We start from the raw sequence: 12,053 nt of genomic DNA, 5'->3' as shown, positions 1-12,053 counted from the left end.
GCCACTAACTCGACTCGGGTTTTCTTTTCTTTACACTACTTTTTTCACTTAATTTTCGTTTCATTTAGTTTAGTTTACTTTAGTTTCGTTTCGTTTCGTTTCGTTTCGTTTTATTTCATTTCGTTTGTCGGAGTTTAGTTTTTCCATTAATTTTGCTTTTTATTATATTTATTTATTTATGTTCTTTTTTTGTCATATATTGTTTATTTTAAATATAACCCTCGAGACCTGAGTTTTAACACTGACCGACGATACGTTGTTTTTATTTTATTCTATTTTATTCTATTTTATTTTATTTTATCTCTTCGACACTTTAACGATAAAATTATTTCGTCGAAAAGATATCGCGTGTGTCTATTTTCTAATAATAATCACTAATTTCTCTTTCTCTTTCTTTTTTTACTTTTTTTACTTTTTTCGTCCAATCCATTCTAGGATTCGTCCTCGATTAGGACGAATAGGGCAAAACAAAAAGAAAATTTTAATAAAAGCGTATTATCGCGCGTTAAACAACACGTCGTCCTTTATTCGCGTTTCCCCCCCCCCCTCAACCGATTTCACTGTCTCGAGGATGAAAAGGAGGAAGAGAAAATCGTTTTGTTCGGATACACCAATCGGGAAGGCTCTTCTTTCGGAAACAGGAAATGATTTTTATTTCTTTTTTTTTTCATTCATTCTTTCTTTCTTTCTTTCTTTCCTTCTTTTTCTTTTTTCTTAGGCGACTAATATGCAGAACACGAGGATCAACGTCAACGATGGCATCAGCATATTCGATGAAGCTACTTTTGAGTTTGTATCTTGGTGGGTCTTCACCGATGTATCTGTAACACGAAAACAATATTTTTTTTCCTTTCTATTATCTTTCATTAATAATTTTCTTTTTTTTTCATCGATAGAAAATAATAATAATAATAATTAATATAATTCTCATATTTTTTAATACACGGTGCGAATCATCGAAATTGAACGATTGTTTTTCATTTAAATTGATTACTCTTCTCTTTCGCGAGAGACTTTTTAAGGTGATTCGTTTTTTTTTATTTTTATTTAAAAAGAAAATAGTTATTGATTTTTGCAATAGTTTAGAAATTGTTGACATACATTAGCCTGTAAGTTCTTCGTAAGTTTTGAAGTCATTTGAAAAATCAATTATTTTCTATGAAACTTTTTCAATTTAACACGTTGTCACCGGTGACCTCAACACACAACCAATAATAAAAATACATAATTAGAGTAAATATCGATACTGATAAATTGTTAAATAATATCATTATTTTTATAAAGGTTTGAAAAAAATGATGATATATAAAAGAACATGAAAAAATAATTTTATAATTAAAAGATAAAATTTGGATGACACGTAACGACATTTTTTTCTCTACGTAATTGCTTGATAAAATTGATTAATTTAATATTGAAACCCGTTGAATGAAAATAATAAGATAGTCAACAATGACTGCCGATGTTACTATATTTTTGTATATTTAAATTTGAACAATCAACAATCGAGAATCTCTTTTACCGTACGACAACAAAGAGAATTATGCATATATTATATTATATATAACCGAGTCCATTAATTAGGTCAACAGGGTGTAAGTAAATTCAAATGATATCATTTGAAAGAGATTTGATAAAAATGAATATAATAATAATAAATAATAAATTACCTGGCGTAGTGGGTCCCATTCCTGATCCAGAGATTTCTTCATCATCTCTATCGTCATTCGTCGAATCTTCGTCATCGTCATCCATAGTGTCACCTTTTTTCCTCCAACCAGGTCTGTCACCACTTCCGGAACCATCGTGAGCTTCTTCAGCAAGCGGAGTTCCTCCGTCCGGTGCCAATGCCAACTGCGACTGCACTATCTGTGGTATTCCAAACACAATAAAAACTATATATATATATGTATATATATGTTTGTGTATGTATGTATTGTATACAAAGAAGGATCAACAGAAAATACTCTGGGAATATAACCGTAAATTTAACAGATCTGCGATTTATCAAAGTCGGATTAACTATGAAATAGGATTAGAATTCGCAAAAGGGAGAATAAAAAAAAAAAAAGAAAAGAATAAAAACTAAAAACGAAATACGATTTCATTTAAAACTTCATGGTTAGGCGTTATATGAATTTATTCCTATCGAACTGTTCTTTTCTAACTTTACGATTGGATCTTTTATCAGTCCTTACTCTTTCTTTCGAATTACTCTAACAGTAAGTCAAACAGTTTGTGTTAAAAACATTGTTAATAGTAAAATATGTATTAAAGGGATATGTCCAAATTCCCTTTGATACATATTTTAGTATTATAGTTCTGGACAAGATTTTCAATTAAATTAAATTGTTAATAGTATGTGGATTCAATGTTTGTATAGATTTAGAATCTTACAATCTGAACAAATGATATTCTTCTATTCAAAAACAAAAAGAAAAAAAAATTATTGAAATATTCGAATAAAATTAAAGATAGTCTAAAATGAAAAGATAGTCATCCAAAAAAAATCTGAGATTACAAATGATCGGAGGTATGTAACACGTGTTAGATGGTATCATCTATATTTTCCGGTCATAGTAGATCCATTAATCTTCTTCAATTAACAGGTGATATCGTTTTAGAATTATTGATCGATCGAAACCCGATAGGACAAAGCGAAAGGACAACAACAATAATAACAATAACTAGGACATAAACGGTTAATGATTTATCTAGTCTTATCCAAACAGTGGTTGGCTTAGTTGGTTGGTACATCTAATCTAACGATTAGATGATTAACGTGAGTTGGCGTATAAGCCAAACGCAGTGTTAAGAAATGTCATACTCGATTTTACTTTCAGTCAATTCTGGCACCTGTCCGTTGTCTTTTTCCGTTCACCTGTCGAGCACGATCGAGGTTAACGACAAAAGTCCTATGCTTGATATCACCCACGCAATATTTTCGCACCTATATCACGCACGAGCAAACCCTTGCCAAATTTTACTTCTTAACATCGAACGTTTCAATGCAATACGCGTTCTACAAATAATAATAATAATAATAATAACAAGTTTATTTCAATGATATTTTAATGTCCTCTATTTAATTGCGTAATCACGATCAATTGCGTTTAATATAAAAACTATATAATTGCGAATTGTTTTTATAACAACTTTAGATATATATATATATATCTGTGCTAAAATGAAAATATTCTAAGTTTTCGATTAATCGGTAATATCAAATAACGAAGCAAATACTGTCCCTCTAGCATAATTTTATACTGTTTTGGCAACTGAATGATTGCGTATTTTAAATAAAGAAAAATTCCAAATCTTTGCTTAAAAATATAACTTCATTTAATTAGATACCGTCCGTTTTTGTCGATGATCTTTCGCCATCGTTCAGATAGTGTTACAATTTCACGTTCATCAAATTTCTGATCTTTGTTATCAACAATTGGAATTAAAAATGTGATTTGTAAAGATCACTTAGTTGTCAACCAATAGTTCAAATAATTAAATAAGTTGTACGGACGGTACAAAGTCTTAGTGTACTAATTCGTAATTGATTGAGAACACGTTGAACTTGAGATTAAACTATAAATCATATTAACCCACAGTGTGATTAGAAGCTAAGGTAACTAAAATTTGAAGAATACAGCAGGACCTCTTTCTTATAAAAAACATATTCCTTGGATTGATAAATCTTAATTCTAAAAGATTCGGTCATGCCACCCTGACAGCATCAGTTCCCGTTCGATCACTAAGTCGAGCAACGTTGGGCACGGTTAGTACTTGAATGGGTGAACCACTTTTTAGGAATACCGTGTGCCGTTGACGCCAAGACTCAGTCTAGTTAACATCTAGAGCTGGTCCTAAGCTTACATAAAAAGGAGAGGGTTCAAGGATGAGCCTAGCAACCTTACCCTACCCTCGGTAAAAACAATTAATCGCTCCTAAAAATAGCAATAAAAAAAAGTTATTATAAGAGGACAAAGTCTTAATAAAAAGAGGAAGAAGAAGAAAAGATTCAAGGATTAAAGGGGGGAGGAGGAAGATGGTAAAAGTATGGTGAAAAAAGTGAGTTTGACGGGGGGCGTCGATCCTGTACGAGTACGGATAACGAAAACACAGGATGTAAGCTGCACGATTCAATCCGAGGCAAGCAAGGCTGGCCAAGGCTAAACCGACCGACAAATTACACTTTATGGACTCACCTGATTAATGTGCTTCAATTGGTCAATGAGTACGTTGGTGTGTTCGTATTTAATACGAGGCAAGGCTGCCCAAGACTAAACCAACCGTCGACGACGAATTACACTTTGTGGACTCACCTGATTAATGTGCCTCAATTGGTCAATGAGTACGCTGGTGTTCGTATTGCCGTAGGAAGCCGTTGACGATACCGTTGTCACTGTGAATTCTGGATTGTATCTCTGAGCACTTAAACTCGAGTCGACCACGGTCTTCGAATATCTGAACAGACAAATCAAGTGACATTAGGACGAGTTTAGATTTCAAATAGATCAGATATGCTTATTGCTACTTGAGAAATTCATAGGCAACGAAGGCCGTTATGCTAATCGGATAGATTACCAAATAGATTAGCTGAACTTGCGATTGTGCATCAATATGATTAGAGTACATATATATATATGATACAGAGTTAGAAATTTTCTATTGAGATTTTTGTGGAGTATTGTCGCGGATTACAAGTTTAAATATTTTTTTTCTACATTCCATACATTTTTCTATTACATCATTAGGCAGAAACAAAAAATCATTCCGGGGATACTTATCAGACATTTTACTTTTTGTATAAACTTTTTATAAGACTCACCCTTACCCCCTACCCTCACCCCACCGATAGTAATTTTCGAAAATAGTATTTATGAGAAAGTGGGATATACATTTTTTTTTGTTCGAACCGTCAAAAAAAGATTCAGACACTTTTCAAACGTTAGTCGATAAAACAACGCGTGTCGAAAGAAGGCAACCAAGGAAAGAAGGAAGGAAGGAAGGAAGGAAACAAGCAAGCAAGCTTCCTTCGTCTCTGCTTGCTGGTATTTATGAGAATCGTAACGATGGAGAATCGTTCGAAGAAAAACGATGCGAGAAAAGCCGTTCCGATTCATTGGCTGCTCGTTGTAATCTTCTGTTGTACTCTGGTGTTGCGTTGGGGTGTTCAGAACAAAAGAGAGTAAAACTCAACTTGTGTATTTCTCGGAACACGTCTCTCAGCTTATCGTTTATGCGTTCCGATCATTCGTCGAACTTGTTACATGTGTGTTCGATAGGGGGAAAAAAAACAAAACAGAAAAAGCGAAAGAATTTTCATTTACAAAACGAACCCCGACGCGATATGTTATTATAATCGAAAAAAAAAAAAAACATGGAATAAAATCACAATAACAGATATTCAGGATTTACGATGAACGTAAAGTGAATCTCAGAATTGTTATTTTCATTTGAAAAATTATATTACTCGTTGTTTTAATCGAAGATTTTTCAGGCTCGTATAAAAATTAATTCGAAAACAAAACAAAACAAAGAATACAATTATTAATGTTTCAAACAATAATTTGTGTTAAAAACGTAGAACTATTCGATAAAAATTCATCAATCGAGTTAATACGGTAGACGATTGAACGAACTTTTTTTTTTTTAATGTTAAAAAATGATCGAAATGATGCAAAATGATTTTAGAAAATTTCTCGTCTTTTCTTGTCGATAGAAAAATAAGAGTGTGTGAGAATGAGAGAGAGAGAAAGAGACAGAGACAAAGATAGAACGCTGGAAAGAAAAATTGATGGCTATTTAAAGAGTAACGAACGTATTCCCTCTGTGGTGATTCTCCTATCAAGACTTTTGAATCTGCGATGCGTGCGAGCAACGAACGGTCGAGTCATTCATTAAGTCACACGAACGTGCATTCACTAATACATACGATCATACTTATGTATATTCCTATTTACGTATACATGCATATGTATGCTGATACCCTATTAGTATCCTATGTAGAATACGTGTATATGTATGTGTATATACGTATCTGTGATTCCTACGTGCATACATATATTCTTAAGTATGTGTAATTCCTATCTGTATAAATGCACGTATTTTTATGCATACGAGAAGTATGTTTATAGATATGTGAATACGTGTAAGGAATTTATATACATATATATGTGACGTGCATATGAGTATTTATTTATACTATTGGTTAACATTTTCAAATTACTCTTTTAATTTTAGAAAAACAAGTGATTTTGAAAGAAACATTAGATGCTTTTAGAGCAACCAAATTAGAATTATGTTTTACATTTTGTATTATTTTTATGATCGAGTGACACGTATTTTTCAATTGTTCAATCATCAAATAAAAACATCGTCTGTATCTTTAATGACACTCTGATATATTCTAATCAACCTGGTAATTAATTATCCGATTATTTCTAATCGAATTATTTTTTCATGTTTATTATAAAAATTGTTTAAAAATTGTCTTTAATATAAGAAAATTCATTCGACAAAATTTCCTTCAATTATAACAAAAATAATGCTGAAAATCTTGTAAAAGATAATTCAACTTGGTAATAGTTTATAATAATAATAATGATAACGATAAATCGTTGTTAATTTTATCGGTGTATTAGATTTTAATGGAAATTAGTGAACGATTTCAAACTTTAAGTTGATAGTGTATGTTGTACTGGTGTTAGTGTTTGCAGTATGGTTGTAGAAGTAGAAATAGGGGTAGGGATAGTGTTGGTGATGGTGATAGTGATGTTATTGGTGCATGTAATGGTGGTAGTAGGAGTGATATTGCTGGTATATGGAATTGGTAGTAGTGGTAATAATGTTGGTGTTGGTAGTGTTCTGGCTTGGTGCCTCATTTATCGTCGATTAATCAACGAGTTCCCGACTCTTCTCTTCCTGATCTCTCTCTAAGCAAAAAGGCGGAAAAAAGGAGGAGGAAAAAAGGCTGAGGGAGAAGATATATGTATGCTCGGAATGAGGAGAGGAAGGAAACTTTTGCAGTAGTATCGCGAATCTTCCTCAATGCTACCCATTCATGGTATACACGACCTTCTTCTTCTTCATCATCTTCTTCATCTTCTTCATCATTTTCTTTATCTTCTTTTTCTACTTCTTCTTCGTCTTTGATTTTCTTCTCGTTCTTCTCTTCTTTAGAAAGAAGAACGCTTTTTTCTTACAAGTTTTTCTTCTTCTTCTTCTTTTATTTTAAATAAAATTCTAATCCTTTAATTTATCCTAATCTACGTTTAGAAATAAGATGAATTGAATAAACGCGTAATGTTAATATAATAATATGTTTTTGAGACGAAGTGACGAGTCACGAAAATGAATACGCAATGATTCATCAAGTTATAATAGATATTGAGAGAATGATTACGATAATTTTAGATTTTAATTTATTTATTGAAATATTATGTGAATATTAGGGGGAGATATTTATTAATTGTTAATATTTTAAATTTGAAAAATAATTTATAACTATCGCGTAATTCTAATGCTATAATGCGATTGTTGAATTATTACGAATTATCCAACAAATGAATTATTTTGATTGTTTCATTTATTATTAGATCGATTTATCAATCATCGATTCGTATTACGTGTTTTAATATAACTCCTCTAAATGTTTATTAATAATTAAATAAATAAATGAAAGCCAACGAATAATATATATATAAATGTAAATATAAATTTTAATAAAACAATTAATACAATTAATTTTGTTCGTTATAAAAATATTACGACAAATATTAAATAAATATTAATCAAATTAATTGATTATTTTATTTGTATGTATACGCAAAATAAGATTCATATTCTTCGAAATAATATAACGATGTGATTTTGTATGCAAAAATACAAAAACAAACATAAGCGCAGGAAGCCATAAACGAAATGTCAGGCGTCAATCGATATTAGTGATGGAAAGACCGACCCTTTGCAGAGACGAATTAATATTTCAATAGATAGCGAAAACGACAGCAGACGTGCGTATATATATACGCCCATTTGTATGTGTCTATGTGTCAGAGTGTATGCGTAAGTGTATAATTCATTTGTCAGACGATGCTGAGTCTCTTTATTTACACATAAATAAAACTATTGAAAGTGATTCGTTTTAATAGGAATTTGTTACACGAAATGTTCAGACATATATGTATATACACACACGCACACATTTATATACATATATATGATACGAACTTTCAAGAAAAGATGATGCATGATCAGAAGATGGCGAAGGAAATATTGATGAGATAAAAAGAAAGAAAGTGAGAGAGAGAGAGAGAGAGAGAAAAGGGGAAGAGAAACCACGTGATTAATTTCATTTCATCCCTGGGAAGCTTTTGTAATTGGAAAAGGGTCTTTGGGAATTTTCGAAGGATCCAGGTGAAATCTACGAATCAAAGGATCTGTGATTGGGGCGTTGATTTTCAGAAAGACAAAAGAAAAAGTGAAGACAAATTACCCTTATTTTTTTCTTCATTCGGGACTACCGTGACGTGACGATATATACAGTTTATTTGTTTGTTTGTTAATAATAATCATCATCTATGTTTGTAATAATAGTCAAGGAATTCGTCAAAATTCTATTTTATTACATTTAAACATTTTGTCGAATAGTTTTGTATATTGAAAGTTTTTTGTTTTTTTTTTCGTGAAAATTAAATTATACACAGATCGTGTTTATTATATCTTTCTTTTTTTTTTTTTCTTATTTAGTTGTTTTTAATTATTTCAAATTTTATTATTTCTATACGTGCGCATTCAATTCAATATAAAATTTTGAAACAAATTATTCCGTTTTAATAAATACAATATATCAATTTAATGCAATATAACGTAACTTTGTAATAAAAAAATATAACATAAAAGTATTTCCCATTCTCCTCCCATCCAAAAGAAACGTGGAGAAGAAAGAAAAAAAAAACTATATGTTATTTAAATCTATCTATATATTTGTTACTTTATCAAACATTGTTTTTTTAAATTTATTATAAATCCTATATCATTTTTATATTTAATATATGTATACCATTTTATATTATTATTTATTTCGATTCTTTAAAAAATGATTGAAATTTTATCATCTCTCTACGCGTGTAAAACGCACGTACACATATTTTTATAGAATGTATTTTAATACAAGTTACTTCCATTTTAACAAATATTAATACATTCTCTCATATAATTTAATATAAAATAATTCTATAGTAAAAGAGAGAGATAGAGAGAGAGAGAGAAAGACAATGAAATCAAATATACGTCATTTATCACCGTATATATATCATTTTAACTGTACGATTTTTAACTAAAAATTCATAAAATCATATACATATATAACTTGAACATTTATTTCAAATTCTATTATTTATTTCTTCATTATACAAAAATCAAAGACAATGAAAACGTTTATATCATTTCTCTCTCTCTCTTTCTCTTTCACTCATTCTCTTTCACTCTTTATCTTTCCGTCTTTCTCCCTCTCTTTTTATTCATCTTTCAAATCCTCTTAACACTACAATAAGAAACAAATTAGAACGTTAAACGAGAAAACATCAAAGTAACAAAGCTCAAGGATCCGATCTAGTGTATATAACTAAACACGCACACTTACACACACACATATATATATACCCAATTATATATACATACTTACGTATAGAGGATATATAGGTGAAAAACAGTAGGGAATAATTGGGCCATTATGATTCGAGTACACGCTCGAAACAAAACATTGAACGCCGAGCTTAATGCCGGTGGGATCGTTACAATGCTCACCCCCTCCCCCTTAACTCTTCTCTCTTCGTCTAACGTTTGTTCATTCTACCTACCAGCCGAGTTTCATACTGAATGGGACTGATGCACGTTCGCATTAACTAAAGGTACACCCAACCAAACCAACCCAACCCAACACAACCCAACCCCACCCCATTCCATCCCACCTTTTCTCTTCAGTTCTTCTTTCTTCACCCTCCCCCCAACTCCCACCCTCACACCCCAAACCCTTCGTTCTCTTTTCTTCTCTTGTCTTTGAAACTCGTCTTTAATAAAATGTCGCAAAAGTGGATCGAATTCTTTTGGTGAACTTCCACCTGGTCGTAATTTTCTCTTTCTCTCTGTGTGTTTCTCTGTTTCTTTCTTTGTTTGTTTCTTGCTTGGTTGGTTGGTTGGTTGCTTCTGGGTTTTAGAGATTTAAATCATCAAGATTAGAATCGTGTTTACTTAAAGCAGCAAGTGCATATATAAGAAGAATATAAACGATCGTAGAATCATAATAAAACGTTCGCGTTTACTTATTTTTTTGTTTTTCTCACGTACAGTGCGACCAGATTTCTGTCGTTAGAATAACTAGAAATTTGGATATGTAACAAATCTTGATACAATTCGTCGAGTATGTATATTTTGTTTTTCTTTTCTTTTTTTAACTTTTTAACGAGTGGTAGTTAAAACATGACCCGAAGGAATATTTTTTCTTTTTCCTTTTTTTTTTTTTAAGATGCTTGGATATGTTACGTACAACATAAATGTGTGTGTATGTGTGTTTTGTAATTATGGTACAACGTATATATTATATACAAAGTGTATATTTTTGTAATATTATTAAAATATTTAATTTAACGCGTTTCGAGATGTGTGAACAGAGTCTGTTTTACAATCGTGTGCATTTTATTTTTTATTAACATATAAATATATGAATAAATAAATTTGTTTATTATAACTGTAAGGATCTTTTTGTTCGCAGTATATATATATACATGTATACGTGTCGAAATACGTATAAATAATGATTATTTTCAATTAACATTTAATAATAATTAAATTAATTAATATATTTAACATAAGCAGAGGAATAAAATTCACATTAAATATATGAAATACGTTTTCGAATATCAAATAAATAAATAATAATGTACATAAAAATTACAATGCTCCCTTCGGTAATAAAATTGATGTGTATCAATTTCTCCAAAAAAATGAAATAATCCTAAAGTATGTTTCTGCGTATAAAAATTTAAAAAAAATTCCATCCAAAAATGAAATATTAATCATTTATAAAATTGACAAACAGATTGTACGGATACTTCTGCTAACTTATAAACCGTATACATAAAAATCTATTCGTAAGTTGAATAAATCAATATATATACGTATATATATGGTACTATTATAGTCATTTTGCATCAGTAACATCTCGTGCGGTTTAAATTTCCCTCTCGCTGGCTTATAATTCATATAAAGCAAATGAACTCACGCGAAAAGTTAGAACTTCGTTCTCAATTAAACGTGTCGGCAGGTATTAATTGCACGAATGAAAGCCGCGAGGCAGACAATTAGCCAAGCATTTCCTTTTTAGGTCGTGCGAAAATGTACGAAACGGTCTCACTCTCTCTCTCTCTCTTTCTCTCTCTCTATCATACATACTCTTTCTATCTCTCTCCTCCTTTTTGAAGTGACAAATTGCGTCGGCGTCGTAGTTCTGCTATCGGTACGACCTTTGACACGATGTAATAAAACGGGAAATATTCGGGACCATTATCGGAACTGGTAATTAAGGACACTTTCCTAATTAACCAATAGCGATCTCGATAACCTAAATTTGTCCTAAAAATGATTAAAAAAAAAAAAAGAAAAGAATATAATAAACCAAAAATATCATAAGTGTGTGTTTAACATAAGAATATAAAATTCGGTGTGTAGGCAGCTTAAGATAGACGAGAATTATTAATCAACGTTGCTTGCTGCGAAACAAACGATATACCCAGCAGCAGCAGCAACTTTAAGTTTATTTCACACCGAATTGATAAGAAATTATTATAATCTTGTATATAATTTTTGTGTAAACACGTCGAATGGTTCATAAATCAATTGATAAAAATGTATTTTTGTTCTAAGAAAATTTGATTTATTAACGTTCTTCTTGATAAGTCATTCAAATAATTATATTAATTTTTTCCTTTTTGTAAATTCAATTTTACGAGACAATACGTTTTCATAATATTTTAACGAATTAATATTTAATATAA

General features: G+C 30.8%; 1 protein-coding gene across 1 annotated transcript in view; it reads right to left on the bottom strand.

The window, feature by feature from the left end:
* Positions 1 to 403: 403 nt before the first annotated feature.
* The window catches only part of LOC106789879 (division abnormally delayed protein), a 116,003-nt gene continuing 104,353 nt past the window's right edge, over positions 404 to 12,053 (bottom strand). The window contains exons 6-8 of the mRNA XM_014754405.1: positions 4,320 to 4,461; positions 1,671 to 1,869; positions 404 to 821 (exon numbers count right to left, since the gene is read on the bottom strand). Of these exons, the coding sequence (XP_014609891.1) occupies positions 715 to 821; positions 1,671 to 1,869; positions 4,320 to 4,461 (448 nt within the window). The 3' untranslated portion in view covers positions 404 to 714. The remainder of the gene's footprint in view (positions 822 to 1,670; positions 1,870 to 4,319; positions 4,462 to 12,053) is intronic.

The sequence above is a fragment of the Polistes canadensis genome, unplaced genomic scaffold, assembly GCF_001313835.1.
Source record: "Polistes canadensis isolate GaletaPanama2010 unplaced genomic scaffold, ASM131383v1 scaffold_206, whole genome shotgun sequence".
NCBI lineage: Eukaryota > Metazoa > Arthropoda > Insecta > Hymenoptera > Vespidae > Polistes > Polistes canadensis.
This window is presented reverse-complemented; position numbering and strand designations above follow the sequence as displayed.